Source organism: Formica exsecta, unplaced genomic scaffold (assembly GCF_003651465.1).
Source record: "Formica exsecta isolate Colony F162 unplaced genomic scaffold, ASM365146v1 scaffold31, whole genome shotgun sequence".
Lineage (NCBI taxonomy): Eukaryota > Metazoa > Arthropoda > Insecta > Hymenoptera > Formicidae > Formica > Formica exsecta.
Window position 1 is genome coordinate 285,729 of NW_021850355.1, and position 17,474 is coordinate 303,202.

A 17,474-nucleotide genomic window follows, 5' to 3' on the forward strand; every position below is an offset into this window, starting at 1 on the left:
AGCTATACAAGATGAATAAATATACAGAAACTCAGATAACAAAAACGTCTAAAAATTTTGCTGATCCTTTGTTCCAGTTTTTTTTTTTTTTAAATTTTCATTTCGTTGATTGAAAATTGATTAGCTAAAAAGCGCTGACGTAGATTAAGAGATTTCCCATTTCATTTCGGATAATTCTAGTTGTAGTGTAGATAGAGAGACAGAGATAGAGAATTTAATTAATTACGGTGATGCAGTCGTTGATTGGCTCGAGTCACGCATCTTGCTGTTGTTCGTATCAAATATTCGAAGAACCTGTTTCGTTTTCACTATACATTCACGCGTCCCGTTTAATATACGAGAGAAAGTGGCTAGAAAATAATAATAAATACTTACAATCTATTTAACGACTATTCTTAAGTTTGAAATGCAAAGGATCTCAATCGCATCATACAGTTGAATCATACAATTATTTAAATAGACAGTATCCACAAACATCTTAAGTCTAGATCGTAATTCGAGATATATATATAATGCGTGAGAATATAATATATGTGTTCGGTATAATATAAACATCAATTTATTACGTTTCCTCTCGTCGTCAAGCATACACACACATACACGTGCACAAATTCTACTTTTATCTATACACGTATTTACATAGATCGACGACACGCGTTTTACTCTATTCCGAAGATAAATGGATATTGTGTTGATGCGCTTGCGAAGAAGTCGATGAATTCTCAGACAACATGGAGTTTGGTGAGAAAGACTGTTAATCTAATATTAAATAGAGATAACGGTTTTTTCTTTTATTACAGATACTACATATCGAAGGTATATAAGATATAACTTCAATATAATACTACATATCGTCCGTTAGACGAGCTTATATATTTTATCGCTTTGACTTAAAAACGAAATTGCATCCAGCCGTAATTTTATACTTTCTGTTCCTCTAATTCTCTAGTTATGTTTAAGATATCTACAAAAATTTCTCTATTAAAGTGACTCCAGAAGAACAATCTTACTTTGTCTAAATATGGTAACGCGCGATCTTGTGTATTGGTGTTTATGTTACTTGTTTATATAGATATGCTACCGAAAAAAAGGTAATTAATAGAAAATGAAAAACGCGAAGAACATCCTCATGAAAAATTTTGGTTATAAACTGCCGATTCTCAACTTGATAGTTCGAATCGAAAATTATATATATATTTTTTTTTTTTTTTCTTTTTAAAGTAGAACATTTTTTTTCTGTAAAAGTAAATTTTCATGAAAAAGCGCTGCTTTTGAATAATGGCACTTGCAGCCTTTTCCATTTTCTCTCCTGTATTTTATGAAGACTACTGAAGAATTATGAGAGAGAATATTTTTTAAAATGGTTAATAATTCTTTTATCACGGCAATGATAAAGCGCAATCGGAAAAATAAAACCTGAACATTTAGCTCTTCGGAAAAGTGTATACATGAATCTACATATATAAGTAACATGATTCATAGAGATACTCTTTTTTTGGCTTCACCGGAATAAAACCGTAAGATGAGATATTCTTTGCTGTTCAGAAATTCCTTATAGTTATATTTTAAATGAAAGAGTTAGGGATGTTGCGCGCCCCTAACACATCTAAATCAATCAGTTACACATAAGAAATTAATGTCACAGTTAATACAGTGATATCTATCCTAGATTTCGTTCGTTTATATATGTACAAAGCCCTTATAATAATCGTAAAGAAAAAAATCATTCGTGCTGTGCCTTCAAGCATCGATACGCAATTCGTATAATAAATACACGAGGAACACACGCCGATCCCGTCGATCAGACTAATGTTACTGAAACGTGATTATTTGCGGAACCATTTTATCGATCGACAGCAGTAATAAATAATCACGTTATTAGTAGTAAGTATCGCTTTTGCTACAGTCTTCTCCGTTCCGTTCGAAAAACGATCGAGTACTTTTATCAGAACATTATAAAACGATTCCGCAAATGTTCCGTTCTCGACGAAACTCTCTCCTTTTTTTTTTTTTTTTTTTTTTTTTTTTTTTTTCCTTTTTTGTTACTGCTTGGGTCCAGCCGTAATTTTATACTTTCTGTTCCTCTAATTCTCTAGTTATGTTTAAGATATCTACAAAAATTTCTCTATTAAAGTGACTCCAGAAGAACAATCTTACTTTGTCTAAATATGGTAACGCGCGATCTTGTGTATTGGTGTTTATGTTACTTGTTTATATAGATATGCTACCGAAAAAAAGGTAATTAATAGAAAATGAAAAACGCGAAGAACATCCTCATGAAAAATTTTGGTTATAAACTGCCGATTCTCAACTTGATAGTTCGAATCGAAAATTCTGTAATATTGTCTATATCATTTATATTATGTTTAGAATTTTTTTTATTATAATGGATAATATATATATATATATATTTTTTTTGCAATATCCTCTTTGGTCTCGTACATTCAAATAGAATATAATAACGTAACGCGACGTGAAGATTTCCGCCTGTCCGCGTCATTTTCGTCATTTTTCGTAGCACGCTTGGCGGCTAATAACCGGTTTCGAGCACTTTATTCTATTTGATGATCGACTAACATGTAGTATGGCATTACAGAAAAAAAATATACACTCGTTCATAACGACATTTAAATCGAGTACGCTAATAATACTATGTCTCATGCAATATCGGTGTATAACATCTCGTGCTTGACGACCGTAAAATTCGCCCCCTTATCTTCTTTTCTTTTTTTTTACGCTAATTTTAATCACCTCGCCATTATAAAGACTACGATTTCATATTTGTACCTTACATTTAACGTCAGATCTGATAGTTTGATTCTGAGATTTATTTGTCTCGTATGAAGATCATACATTTGATTGGCATCTCAGACTTGAAGAATCAGTATTTAGCGCTAAATGTAGAGGGTATAAATACGATATTCTATACCACGAGAGTTTCATTTATCCTTACGTTAAGTCGATCCATTATTGGCAGTATGAAAAAAAAGAAGTGTTTGCCAGATCAATAGAACGCACGAACGTTGAGACACCGAAACCGTGTGAACTGTGCATATTTCTTTTCCTCTTTAACGTAATCAGTATCTCGAGAGTGTATTATACAAGATTTTTCAGACATTAAAGTGTAAGCTCCCGTGAAAGCTTAATTCTCTAACCTGCAGATTCGAGTCTTTATATATTTTTTTAGAGAGAGAGAGTGTTTTCTACATATAATTATTTATTATTATATATTTATTATTAAAGTTTTTCTCTATCGATAGATGCTTGTTTGTGCTCTCTTTCTCTCTCTCTTTTTTTAGAAGCGTCTTGTACATACGTTGAATGAATTGAACAAAATCTATATTATTTTATTTATGGAAAATGTCATTCGACGCACGATTTGTTCGTTTCAATGCATGCGTTAACAATTCTCTGAAATATTATATATCACATTAGCGTCGCGCAGTTTTACGATCAAGATTAATCTTTAATTTCTTGATTTTAACATCGGCCGCTGCAATACGCGACATGTTCTTGTATCACCTCGAACGTCATACTTTGTTAGCCGGATTTCTAACTATAGATTATATCTTGGATATCGTAAAAGTATATATAATATGAATAGACGATTACATATATGATCTTTACGTATAAACTCTTCAGATACAACATTCTTCGACAAACACCGGAAACCAGCGAATGTCGACATTGCGGCGTTTGTACAATTAGCTTTTTTTTTTTTAAATCTTATGTTTCAAAGAGAACGAGAGAAGAAATTACACTTCGAGGAAAGATAAACCTCGCTGCGTAATCATATCTGTCTGGATGACAAGAAGATATTCCCGATTATCCATTATCGACTGTAATATTCACGTGCCTTCAAAGATCTCTCCATATGATTGTCATCCAGCGTAAGACACTAATAGCCGACACAACATTATTTTTTTTTTGCAGTCACATAGTTAGTGCAATTCACGATGTACGTATTGATTATGGCTCATTGTCAGTGTAAAATCTTCGAGGTGTCTATTAACTTTACTTGAACCGAAAAAGTAAATTAATATTTATTTTTAATTTCCTTTGAACAAAACACAGGATCACATAGTATATGTTGATCATGTATCATACATGACAAAAATAAAAATTGATTTGCTATAAAATATTTGATCGATTTGAAAGAATCGTTCGTAAAGTACTGTAAGCTGAGAAGTACCGTTGTACGAACAGAAATAACTTTATGCCATAGTAAAGAAAAATCTTAGAACTCTTTAGAGTTCAAGAAATCGTCAATAAGGTATGTAATCTTTCTGGATAATGAAACTTGAATTAGCAAATAATTATGCCAAATATATATAACAGTAATATCAATTAATTAGTAAAAATAGAATTTTAATGTATATTAATTTTGCTTTTTAATTATAAATGCATTTTAAAATAATATAAAATTTTATTATTTTTTTATGCTATTGAATCACTTTCTCTTTGTAGAGCAATAAAAAATAAGAATGAACTAGGATCATAAGCTTGTTTCGTATGTTTAAAAACAAAATAATAGATTTATATCACTATTTTGTTCAATTTTCTTAAGTATTTATTATATCTGGTGTAAAATTGCACCTTTTTACTCGCAACTGATGCACTCTTTCTTTTTAAGAATATCAGTTTTTTTACGAGACTCGACGGGAATAAGAGAGTCAAATGCAGACTAAACTCTTTATTTAGTAACGGCGCTCGTTAACGTCTCTAACGTTCGTTTCATTGAACGCTTATGATAATCTTCGAGCTCTGAAGAGACAACGGAAGATAGCTTGAATGCGTGTCATGTTGGTTCATTCCCTTGGCTTCCTTAGCCAGCTTCTTCGGCCGAGACTGGCGACACTCATCGAACTGGCAGTGCTCGTGACGCTCGTTAACGAGTTGAGGCTTACCGAATGTTAATCCTGCAGCATGTGCACGAAGCTGATCGGAAACATGCCCCGTCGTTCTGGCGCTCGTTCCAGCGCGCCTTCCATCCAATTGTCATCGTCGGTCTGCTCGTTCGTCACGATGATGACCTCGCCCTCGCGAAATGACAACTCGTCCTCGTTGTCGGCCACGCAGTCGTACAGAGCTCGACAGCGTCGAAGACCCGTCAAGGTCGACGACGTTGGCTATGTGGGATGAAAAAGCCATTCGTAGAATGAGAATCGGGCAAGTATCGTAATAAACGTGCGCGTTTTAGTTATCTCGCAGAAGCAAGCACTTTTGTTGCTTGTATCTTTGTCATGGGACGATAAGCGCGCAAGAATACTTGTTCTTCAGAAAACATTGGAAATTCTAGGAAAATTATTGTAAATTCACAAAACGCCGTAAAGTTACTTTCATCGGCATCGGTTAATCCATTAATTTGTTAATAAAATTTATTCATAAAATTAACTCTAATTATTTACTTTTTTTCTAGAATTAAAAGAAGTAATAAATTAGTCGCGCGAAATTAATTTATATTATGTAGCAGACTGTAATAAGTAATTGTATAAATATACAAATTTTATTCTCTAATTTAAATACGAAAAATTTTTAATAATTTTGATATGCATTTCTGATATTTTTAATATATACGTGGTTTTATGTATGTATATAAAAACTCTAGAATTTCCAATATGAAACATCGAGATCATGCTAGTTATACGATTTTTAATATTCGAGTAGCTTATTAGAGTAAGAGAGTTTTAAAGGGGATATAATCACGAGTCGGAAGAAGTAGTATAACAGATGCATTCAAGTATTGCCAAACATAAATCCATTCGGGGAAATCCATGCGAATCAGTATTTAGAGTTATATTTTATATTTAATAATTTCCTAGATATATAAAGTGTAGTTTAGAGCTACACAAGAGTCATAAAAAGAATATAAGTTGTATTAAAAAAGTCACACGTAGATTAACGAATTGGATAGGATTGACAATCGGTCCAGAAAAATGTAGATGTTAGTTCGCACACAATGCAACGCATTTCACGTTGTCAACGGTCAGAAGATCAATATACACACATAATTATTTATAGTTCTTGCGAAAGAGAGATTCATATCATTGTGTTATAATCGAGTGGTATCTTAACCGATAAGAAACATCTGTATGCTCCAACTGGCAGCAAGGTCGAAATAATTATAATACGGAAATATCACATCCGAAGACTCGATATTATACAAATGATGATACAAACGACTGATCATGCAAAACAGTGCTACACTTGAAAGTATCGTTGATAGATAGAGTATAAATCTCTGTTATCATTGAGATTTTATCGTTAATTATCGCGACGTGTGATACGATTGCATTTTTTGTTTAGAGATAACGTTTCTAGAAACAGATAATTTTTCAAGTGTAACATGCTGGATAATGTGGGATGACTGATGTTTACCAGATTCAGATTTAGGAGCAAAGATGAAGGCTCTTCGGCGTAGCTCTCTAGCCTGGACCGGTCCCTTCGCTGTACCAACAATGGTTAATGACAAACCATAAAGCACACTGATCTTGAAATTCATGCATTCTGATATCCACACACCGTAGATAGATAGATAGATATTTTACATTTGACCATATATTCAACTCGAATTGTATCGCAGCGAATTATTTAATTCGCAATAAATTGCTCAATATTATGCGAATTCCTCTTTGCTTATTGCTTTATCTCGAGAAATATTTCACGAAATGCTTTTAAAACTCGAACTTTATTTTGATACGTAACACTTGTCGTAAAAATTAATCCATCGTTAAAGATATTAGTGCTTTATCTTTGGGACATTATTTTTCGCAATACAATATTAACGAATTAGCAGTGATTATTTATATATGATTTGATATGAAATGGCAATGAGTGAAATAATTGGAATAATAAAATGATAATTCTTCTAGTTATTACACGTTAAATAAGTTTTTCAATTATTACATGTTCACAATTAATATAAACAAAGGTCAATTATATATGGTATTGTAAATATGAACGATAGGTACGAATAAAGGTCGATGTGCGTGACGTATGGTTAGTACTACTATATACGAAATACTCAAGCCTGCACGAGTGAAAACTACACTACGGAGGAAAACAACCTGGTTAGTTATACCTTCCTCTCTACTGCATTAGTATAAATTTCGATTAAACGGCAACCATCCGGTATGTGTGCAAACAGGTAAGGTGAGACAGTGCGATAGTTGTATAATGTTGATATCAAACACTTGTTAGGAAATATATAGTAATATCAATTTTAACATGTAATTATGCCACTGGCAGCTTCATCGGAAAATAAATTCGAGGAGTGGGAAATCGCATACGAGAGCGAGAACTTTACATATTAGAAATATTTTTATGAATCTTGTATAACAAAATCCTATGTTTTCGAGAATTTTGGTCAAGATGTTACATTATATAGATGTTATATTATATTTAAGATCATATCTTTTTATAAGATGGTATCTACCAATATCTTGCGTTTGTTTGAATTTACTCGCTAAGGAAACTCGTAACTTTTTCATCGAGATGTATTGAATTATTAATGGCATTTCTTGTCCATTTGTTGAAGCAGCTACATATATTTACAGCTGCAGTCTCGGAGATCAATATACAAAGCACTCGCTTCACTCGAATCTCCTCTAGGACAATGTAGATAAATCTTGTTAGAATCCTAAATAAATTTCTATTCTCTATTTCATTAGTTTTCGAATCGTCAATTAACTAAGATACACGTATCATGAATTCAGAAAAAAAACCGCAATCTTATGTTTAGCAAGAAAAAAAGTACTTATCCCGTACATAAAAAACAATATTTCCCCCAATTTTTTCAAAATCGCGAAACTTCTATTGAGACAATTTAAGTACGATTTACCTTTCGCGGTGGCGGAATGGGATTGCCCAGACCGTGATCCGAGCACATGGAGCTCAGGGACTCACTGCTTCGTCCGTTGCTGAGTCTGGACGTGATGCCGGACGGCGCCGGAGGCGGTGGATTTCGCGGTCTCTGCAGCGTTGAGCTGTTTATCTTGTCCATACCTATTCGCAGAAAGAGATATAAATATCAATATGGTAATTAGAATATCGGCAAGTTTCGCCTGCGAGATTTATCTATCGAATGTACCGTGTCCGATCGACGAGTCGCCACTCGGTGATCTCTTATGATGTTGGCTATTTAGTGTATTCAACGTATGCGGTAGAGTGTGTAAAGTGTGGCCAGCTAAAATCGGCTCGCTGGTCGTACGACTGTGCGTCGACGTAGCCAATGTTGGTAGCGTACCATAGTGCGATGACGGTAGTACAACGCCACTCGCGGTAGCAGCATTTCCAGTGGTTGGTGGTGGTGGTGGCGCTACCCGCTTCTTCAGCGAGCCATGGATGTTCAGTGAAATGTCCGGCGCCATGGGAGTGGGAACTGCCCGAAAATATTAGTATAATCAAAATATTAGAAATATACAAAAAAATATAAAGTTGATTATACAATTATTATTATAATTACTATAAGCACGTTCAGCAAAGAAAACAATGTTCCTAGTTGTTTTGTTAATATAAAATACTAATACAGTAATGAATAATATATACACGTATTCAATGTGTCAAAAAATTTGCATTTAAATGTAAGTAGAAACAACATTCAATTGCTACTGAGCGTAGTCGATTATTATCTTTGCTGAACGCAATGGCAGTTTTATTTGGTAATTATTCTAAATTATAGTGCGTTCGACACAGATTTATTGAGTAATATATGAAATATTAAGCTTAAGAGTACATCTAATTTACCAGCAACAGGCTTCCTCGCTTGTGGCGGCGGCGGCGGGGGCATTTGTTGGCGATTCGTCGAGGCACTCGGAGAGGATCCACTTTGTAAACTATCGCAGGTGCTGCTCCGACTGCGCAATGTTACCGGGGAATCACCCGATCCAGTACCACCGCCTCCGGCGTATGATGGTGGTCTGCTACGTGATTTCTTTTCAGGCGTCAGGCATCCGTTCTGCAAGAGGAACATTTGCGATTGTGAATATATATAGTCAGATAAATACGAATCGTAGAATGTGTGTCGATTTATTCTGTTTTAGGTTGATGCACTCACCCTATCCTCTATTATCGTTTCGTCATCGGAAAAGTCTGTGGAACCCTCATCGTGAGAAAGATTCCAATCAATGTTTACGTTGTCAAATAATGTCTTCTGCCTCTGGAGAGCGTGACTGAGCTGAAAGTAATTCGTTGATTTCTTATTTTTCGATTCTTCGAAGGAATCATCAGCAATTGTTTAAAGCGTATTATGATTAATGAAATTTACATCAAATTTGAAAGAACTACATATAAAGTTTAAATACATATAAAGTTAAGTAAAAGTAAACTGAAAAGTATTTATTTCGCTAATTTATATATACCAATTCTTTGCAGGTATGATGTCCCATTTCCTGCGCAATGTCCAGCGGAGTCTTGTCCTGTTTATTCCGATGCGAGGGATCCGCGCCAGCTCGCAGAAGCAGTTTCATTGCTTCCGCTCTGTCGTGTCGCGCGGAAAGATGCAATGCCGTTTCGCCGTCGATAGTTGCCCTATCGATGCCACCGCTAGGCATGTTTTGCACTAGAAAGTCCACGATGTGCAGACTGCTGCCCATCTCGCGCAGAATGGCCAAGTGTAACGCCGTTTCACCTACGTCCTAATCGAAATAGATATAAATCTTTATAGAACTTTGCGTAAAACAAGATAATTTTAATTTTTTCTTTTTATATGATCAGATAGATTATTTTCTAAATTTAAAAAGAAATTATCGAGATTAGAATACATTTTATATTATTTATTTCTGAAACCGTGAAAAGCATTTCTCTTAATCATTTCCTCGAATATAGCTCTATAAAAAATGTCGATAATGCCCTCACCGATGTTGGCAACGGTGCAGCCAGATCCACGTTTTCGGCGTAGACTTGCAGAAGTTGTTGTAAGTCACGGTTATTAACAGCATGCTCCAAATCGGAAAGTAGATCGCGCTCATCCGCGCATGTGCTCATCACATATCTCTTGTCCACGTATTTGGCGCGTATAAACTCGTATCGTTCTTCCCTAAAGCAGCAAAAAAGTAAATATGAAAATACCGAGTAAAGCGATAATGTGAAAAACGTTGAGTACGATTAATTGATACGATTACGCGTCGTTAAAACATTGTAAGTTTGCTCACATCGACGATGTCGGCGACGGCTTGAGATTGTGACGTAAAGTCGCCTCCATCACCTCGTTGAATGCCTGATTGGTCATGTGTCGAGCGAGTAATAGTTGAGCGGTGCCGACGTTATCCAACGTCAAGGATTGTATTCGCGATATGTGCACGCCCAAGTCTCGGTGGATGCCGCTGCACTCTATGCACACTATTATGCCGAAGTTCGTCGACAGCCACGTGGCGTCTGAAAAGGAGACAATTGTCATTCAACAACAAAACGTGCGAGAACTGGAGCGCTAGCAAAGTTGCCGCTTTGTTATGCGGGAACATCCATGACAATGCCCCTACGGTCAGCGAACCGGAGAACATTCATGCCATCCGATGACATAAACGTTCTTTCGGCGATGCAAAAGCCTTAATTCTATACGAGTATAATCCTAAGATGGAGATATCATACATATACTTTGAAATTGAAGACAACTACTTAAAAATTTTCTATTAAAAGATTCCATTCATCGTAGAAGTGCGATTTGATCGGAGAAATAATTATAAATCAGTTCCCAGTTTCCTAATACGTCAATTTGATGGAAAGAGGCGCTTTAGACACGCGCCAAGTATAACGGAATAGACTTGGCACGCGTTAGAGAAAGGCCAGCCGCTAACAATCTACGACATTCAAAGTTACCGTTCTGCGAGGAGCAATCGCAGCACTGATCGTTTCCGGGTAATCGCATAACGCATCGTATGACGGCCTGCTGCAGCTCTACGAGGCTAGGATTGCCACTACCGGCCTCCGCCTTGCCGCTCGCGTCGAACGCCCGCAGCAGGGCACGCTCCTTGCAATTCACTAGGACCGACATCCATGCGCGTTGGTCCGCTTCGTCCTCCGCTTGAAAGTGGTACGTCCTATTGTCTGAAATCGAGACAATGACAGTATTACGCGGCGTTCGTCGTATTGTGAGGAAACGACGAGAACGGAGTTGCTCGGGCATCAAGCGTGACACTTACAACTGATGAGATCGAAGCCCCGTTTGTCGTCCGGCACCAATTTGATCTGGCAGGTCAATAGATTCACCCTGGTGGGCGGTTTGTTCTCGTCCGCGTGGCAGATATCGAGGTAGCCCTCCGCCTGCACGGCACACCGCCTCTTCTGCCAGACTCGCCTCATCTTGCCCTCGCTCTTCTTCAGCAGGTGGCCGGAACGCGTGACGCCGTGTTGCTTGTCACCTTGCAGCTGGTGCAGCGAGTAACCAGCGTTCGCGTTCGCGTTCAACTGTGAAATGCATCGTAAACGTTGCCTAAGATCTACGTATGACGTACAACCTGACAGTGATTTGACATGTGAAATAAATAAGTAAGTCACAAAATTTTGAAATATAAGAGATGATAGAATCTCTTAGTAAAAAATATTAACAAAGTTTTAATATTTAATTTTATATTAAATAGGTTAAAACACCCGATAAATAAGATGATGCCTGAAGAGGAACGTTATCGTGTACTGTGTCGATGAAATGAAAGTGAAGAAATAACGGTACCAATTAAAGGCCATTAAATCTACTACAATCGCGCGCTTTCCGTGACGAATTGATGTTAGGAAGAGACTTGGCTCTCGCCGATGTTACCTCCTTGTCACATCCAGAACTCCTAAGAAGACTTCTGAGTTCCGTTAGTCGTCTCCTTTCTTCATCCTGCGTCTGTCTGATTTTTTGTAGCTTCACGCTGAGGTCGGCTACGTACGAGCCAAAGTGTTCAATGGTCTTCAAACCATCCTGAAAGTAACTAAAATCCCGAACGTAAATCTCGTCAGAAAATTGAATCGGCCGCTCCGATCATTCTTCAAAATGTTTTATATTTTAAAAATTAAGATTTCGTGAAAGATAAATGTTTCTTCTGATAATAACTCAGAATCAATTCAATGTTACAACGAAATCGCAATATGATTAATACATCCGATAAGAGGATTAACTGCGTTACACTCACTTTGTTTGCGCGTGATAATATTCGACTAGATGCTGCAATAGCTCGATGCCCTTCTTCGTTTTGATCTCATTCACTTTGATCAAATACTGCAAGCAAACAGAAAGCAATGATCGACATAGTTCGACGATTCTATCCTCGCTCGTGCCTTCCTCGAATACGCTTTTATCGAGCGTATCGTAAAAGCAATCTGCAAGCTATCTCTTACCACTTCTTTAATCTAGCGATCTTCGTAAGGATAGATTGATTGAGGTTCATCCATTTTTACGAAGAATAAATTTCAGCATTGAATATTCTAACGAGGTTTCAAATTACAATACCTTTTATGTAAGTAACTGTTTTAATTAAGTATTTATATAGTTTTCTTTAAAAACTTATTATTTTCAGTCTTCTATAACTCGGAGTAGTTCTATTAATATTTCAACATTTTGAAGAGAGAGAGAGAGGGGGGGGGGAGATACAGAGAATAAATTTAAATAAATTTACTTTTTTATATATAGGTATATTAGGTTAATGGGAAAGTTTTTTTTCGTTTTTTGGCATTAATTTTAATATTTACGCTGTATTATTTTTCAATGATTTCTAGAGAAAATGTAAATGACAGTTGTTTGACATCTTAAATATACTATCGAATACAAAATGTAAAACTGCGTAGACTCCAGAATGTAAATATACATTTTTCAGCCCGGACACACGACAGTATCTAAACAACCGGATTCCGATGCACGCGCGTTGAAAGATAATTTAATTCTCTACAACTTTTGTTTCGGTACTTTTTGTTAAAAGACGCATACTTTCCCTGATATTTGTAAAAATGTAAAAAATAACCGTGATTTCAGAGGTTTTTGGGCGCTAACTTTTTAAGGAAGCATTTTTCGACCCATGTTTATAGGAAACTTTTTGTTCGGTATTAAATTATCTTTCAAATGAGATCAAAGTGATTGTAGTTCGCTTCATAGGTTTTGAAATAAACCAGTTTATAACCAATTTCAAATATACCAAAAAGTGTTTTTTCTGTTATAGACGGTTATTCGAAAACCTATGGAACGAACTATAATAAATTTGATCTCATTTGAAAGATAATTTAATTCTCTACAACTTTTGTTTCGGTACTTTTTGTTAAAAGACGCATACTTTCCCTGATATTTGTAAAAATGTAAAAAATAACCGTGATTTCAGAGGTTTTTGGGCGCTAACTTTTTAAGGAAGCATTTTTCGACCCATGTTTATAGGAAACTTTTTGTTCGGTATTAAATTATCTTTCAAATGAGATCAAAGTGATTGTAGTTCGCTCCATAGGTTTTGAAATAAACCAGTTTATAACCAATTTCAAATGTACCGAAAAGTGTTTTTTCGGCTATTGACGGTTATCCGAAAACCTATGGAATGAACTACAGTACATGTGTACGTATCGCTGGGATGCGATCGTTTATACTTTATGTTCGGATCTTTCTCGGCATCATTTACCTCGCACATTTGCAACTGAAACAATCGTCTCTCCTTCTCCATTTCGTCGGCGATCTCGGCGGGTGTGACCTCCGTACGAATCAGACCGGCCTCTTTCGCGTGCTGCTTCTTCTCTTTCTCGATTTTCGCGTACTTGGCCTCGTAGTCCTTCCAAGCCTTCTCAAAAGGCCTCTTCAGGTCTCCCTTCACGCCCCTTAAGTCACCTTTCAGCACCGAATCCAGCGGAAACATGACGATGTTGTTGATATTTTGCATCTGAAATCACAGGATCGATGGTTGATGAATATTCACACCATGGACACACACGATATAGATTTTATTCTTTATTATTAATTAAATAAAATACCATGACTGACATAGATCTAAGAGACACAGAAAAATCTAGTCATAAAAACCTAAGAGCGAAACAGAGAGAGAAAGAAGAGAAGATATCTCCCTATTAAATATAATCCTATCTCTGTCCCTATTAAATATAAATTTTTTTTATTAATCTGATTATTAATGTATTTATTAATTAAAATGTTCTTGTAGTATCAAATATTTTTAAATAGTTTGAAGAGAGGGCAGCATAAAACTCTTGAATATATTTTATTTTTATGAATTATATATAAATATGTATAATATAAATTTAAATTTATAATTAAAAATAAAATATATTCAAGTTTTATACTGCGCTGTAGCATTCATAGGAATCATCATTCATGTATGATCATTTCACATATGAATTATTATATGATACGATCCAACGCGATTAACATCTCGATAAAAAGACCGGTACCGCATCGGTATCTAAATATTAGTTCTCCTTATCTCTTTGCCGCGAGAAGAGCAGGAATTATTTCAGATTAAGTGAAATATAATATTTTATCTATTTATCGAAATAACTGGTCTGACAGGACTCGAATGGAAAACGGCAATGAAAAATGCGAGGTTTCAGGACTCCGGAACGGGAATCGCGAGCAACCACCGCCTGACTCTAGCCGGCCGGTAAATAGTGAATCATCGTCGATTCGCGTCAGCACTTTGCTTAGCCCATCGTCTCGCTCGCCCTGAATAGAATGCAGCTTCCTCTCGGAACCTGCTCCTTCTCTTTCTTTCTCTCTCCCTCTCTAGGGCGATCCCTCGACCGCTTCACGACTCGCGGCTCTTGTGAAAACTCGGCTGGAAAGCGCTCAAACGCGCCGTATAATGGGACTGCGAAAGCAACATGCAACCGACTCATCTCCGCAAAGAAAGTGACAGAAATCGTAAGTGAAAATAATAAACTGTATTTTCTTTATTATTATTACTTATTAAATCGCGAGTCCCGGGAAATAATAAACAAAGTTTCATCTAATTAATTTTAATTGTTTTCTATATGACTAAAAAATATTTAATTTTTTTACAGATATTGTGAAGATTATCAGAGGTCTTCTAAAAGGTAATAATGATCAATTTTAATATTATTAATTGTATAATTGTTCGCTGTTAATTAACATTGCTTTCCTTTTACTGATTAGGAAAAAAAGGAAATTATCGAGGTAATTATAATATATAACAATTTTTATATATTTTTGCAAATATTCATCGCAATAATTAATTTGCAAATTACATTCCCGACTTCTTTCATCGAATATTGCGAGCGATTAAAAATATTTATTGATGAGGCAATGTTTTCGATATTAAAACAATAAATATAGATTCAATATTTCTTAAAATGTAAACGGTCAGAAGAGACTATTCGTCCGATCCCAATTACGGTTAATCATATCGATCAGAAATGATATACGATAATCCGAGTTCAATTTGATCGAAAAGGTTTGCGGTATTCAAGCGTTGGATATTACTTCCTGCTCTCGTTGGATGCAACATGCGAGTTAAATCAAAGCCAACATCGGACGCAAATAAATTTTGACCAATTGCACGTGTGACATCATCGTGGTGCCCATAGATAGTCAAACGCAATGGTTCGGAACTATAGGCGATCGGTGGTTAAAAAGAAATAAAAATCGCATTTAAACGGCAGAGTTTAGATTCAATCCGCGATCGGCCCCGATATGTCGAGAACGCGGAGAGAACCATCGCTGAAATCGCAACCGAGGCGAGTGGCACGTTTAAAGCCCCGATAAATATAAATTCACGGTCGCTTGTGCGTGATAGAATCTAGGAGAGTCTTACTATTTGCTTTCTTTCTCTCTCTCTCTCTCTCTCTCTCTCTCTTATTCTCATGGCTTATAAGTATCCGCGTGTACGCTTCAGTAAATGTAATTATCCCACTGCTGCGTGAGACGTCCCGATTTACGCTGCATAGGCTAACCGCATAGCGCGAGCTTAGGAAATCGTCGGAACATACGCAGAACCAGTTTAAATCTGCATCCTCCGGCTTTGAAATCCATGCCCGGAGAGAATTACTTTCTCGGTCTCTCTTATTTTTAGCTAATTCATTGGCATTGAAAATAAGATGTTTTATCCAAATACTTCTTTATCGATAAAATAAAATATTATGCGAGTATATAATTAGAAAATTATCAACGTATTTTTTTAATGATACTGATATGCGAAATATATTTTGTACGTACCAACTGATTTCTCTCTCTTTTTGTATAAATTAAATATAATTTAATTAAATATAATTAGAAACAAGAGATATGTGTGTTAGAAGGTACGTGTTTCGTTCTCGGTTTTATACTTCTCTTTACGTGGAAGCGTTTCTTCCGTCTTTAATATACTTCCGGACCTTTTTACGCGAGACATTCTGTTAACGTGGACTCGCTGTATAATACGGTCGTCGTCGAATCGAGTTTCTTAATTCAACGAAACGACGAGTAGCCTCAGGCGGAGCCTGAAGAATAAGAGAGGAGCTACCGCGGCAGGAAATTACGAGCGAGCGCACGAAGGGTTCTCCTCGCTAAGCACAATCGTGTCAGCGTATACTGGGTTTAACTAAATGCCACAAAAGTGAAAATATACGAGCATGCCGAAGAGATTTTTAGTATTTGTCATAGAGTGATATAATGGATTGAATGTATCTTGCGAGCAAAAAAAGTGTTTCCTTTCCTCAAAGCAAGTTTTATTTTTTCTTAGAAAAAAAGAAAAAAAACTCAGAAAATAATGACATAACTTGTAAAGGGAGTACTTACTACCGAAAACAAATGTACTAAACCACCAAAAAAAATTTTTTGTTAAAAAAAAATTATTTGTTTAAAAATACTTGGAAAAAAATTAGTTTAGGAATAGTTATTTTAATCAAGCAGCAAATATATTTGAATTAGTAAAATATAAAATAAAAGCAAAGTATGCTTTTATTTGCAAATAAGAAAAGAATTGTTTTTTTTGTTTAATTTTTATTATACTAAATTACTTTCTTTAAAAAAACATTTTTTCAATTTTTGGCTGTTTGTTTTAAAAACAGAGTTTTTTTTATTTCAATAAATAATGTTTTATTTTCAAACATAAATATTTTTTTATATTAAAATTTTAAATGTATTTTAAAAATTATAATTTTTATTATATGCAACTAATAATTTATTATACAAAACCTTTTTTCTGGAAACAAAGTATTTATATTTTCATTTATATTTATTTAAGTGAAAAAATCAAAATCAACAAAATGTATTTATTTGATTAAAAATAAATTTATTTTTAGTGTGGTATGTAAAAAAGCTATAAATATTTCATTCCACGTGGACAATGTGATCGTCGATGTTTCATTGTGCATGATATATGTAATAACAATAATTTATTTTATTAGTACGACTACTATGCAAGTCATAAACTAGCACATCAAGCTGACAAGTCGGGAATCTGGAGACGAAAAGTCTCGAATGTTCGACAGGAGTTAGTTGAATGTTGGACGTAGAGAAGATTAAGCATAGAGAGTCGAGAGTTTACCGTCGTACAAATTTACATTCATCCTGTATT

General features: G+C 35.4%; 1 protein-coding gene across 1 annotated transcript in view; it reads right to left on the reverse strand.

The window, feature by feature from the left end:
* Window positions 1-2,410: 2,410 nt before the first annotated feature.
* LOC115237811 (arfGAP with SH3 domain, ANK repeat and PH domain-containing protein) overlaps window positions 2,411-17,474 on the reverse strand; it is a 41,888-nt gene continuing 26,824 nt past the window's right edge. The window contains 14 exon segments of the mRNA XM_029811099.1: window positions 2,411-5,129; window positions 6,379-6,447; window positions 7,841-8,004; window positions 8,090-8,380; window positions 8,746-8,956; window positions 9,056-9,175; window positions 9,360-9,635; window positions 9,856-10,036; window positions 10,152-10,374; window positions 10,816-11,043; window positions 11,139-11,403; window positions 11,753-11,909; window positions 12,111-12,196; window positions 13,575-13,829. Coding sequence (XP_029666959.1) covers window positions 4,914-5,129; window positions 6,379-6,447; window positions 7,841-8,004; window positions 8,090-8,380; window positions 8,746-8,956; window positions 9,056-9,175; window positions 9,360-9,635; window positions 9,856-10,036; window positions 10,152-10,374; window positions 10,816-11,043; window positions 11,139-11,403; window positions 11,753-11,909; window positions 12,111-12,196; window positions 13,575-13,829 — 2,742 coding nt within the window. The 3' untranslated portion in view covers window positions 2,411-4,913.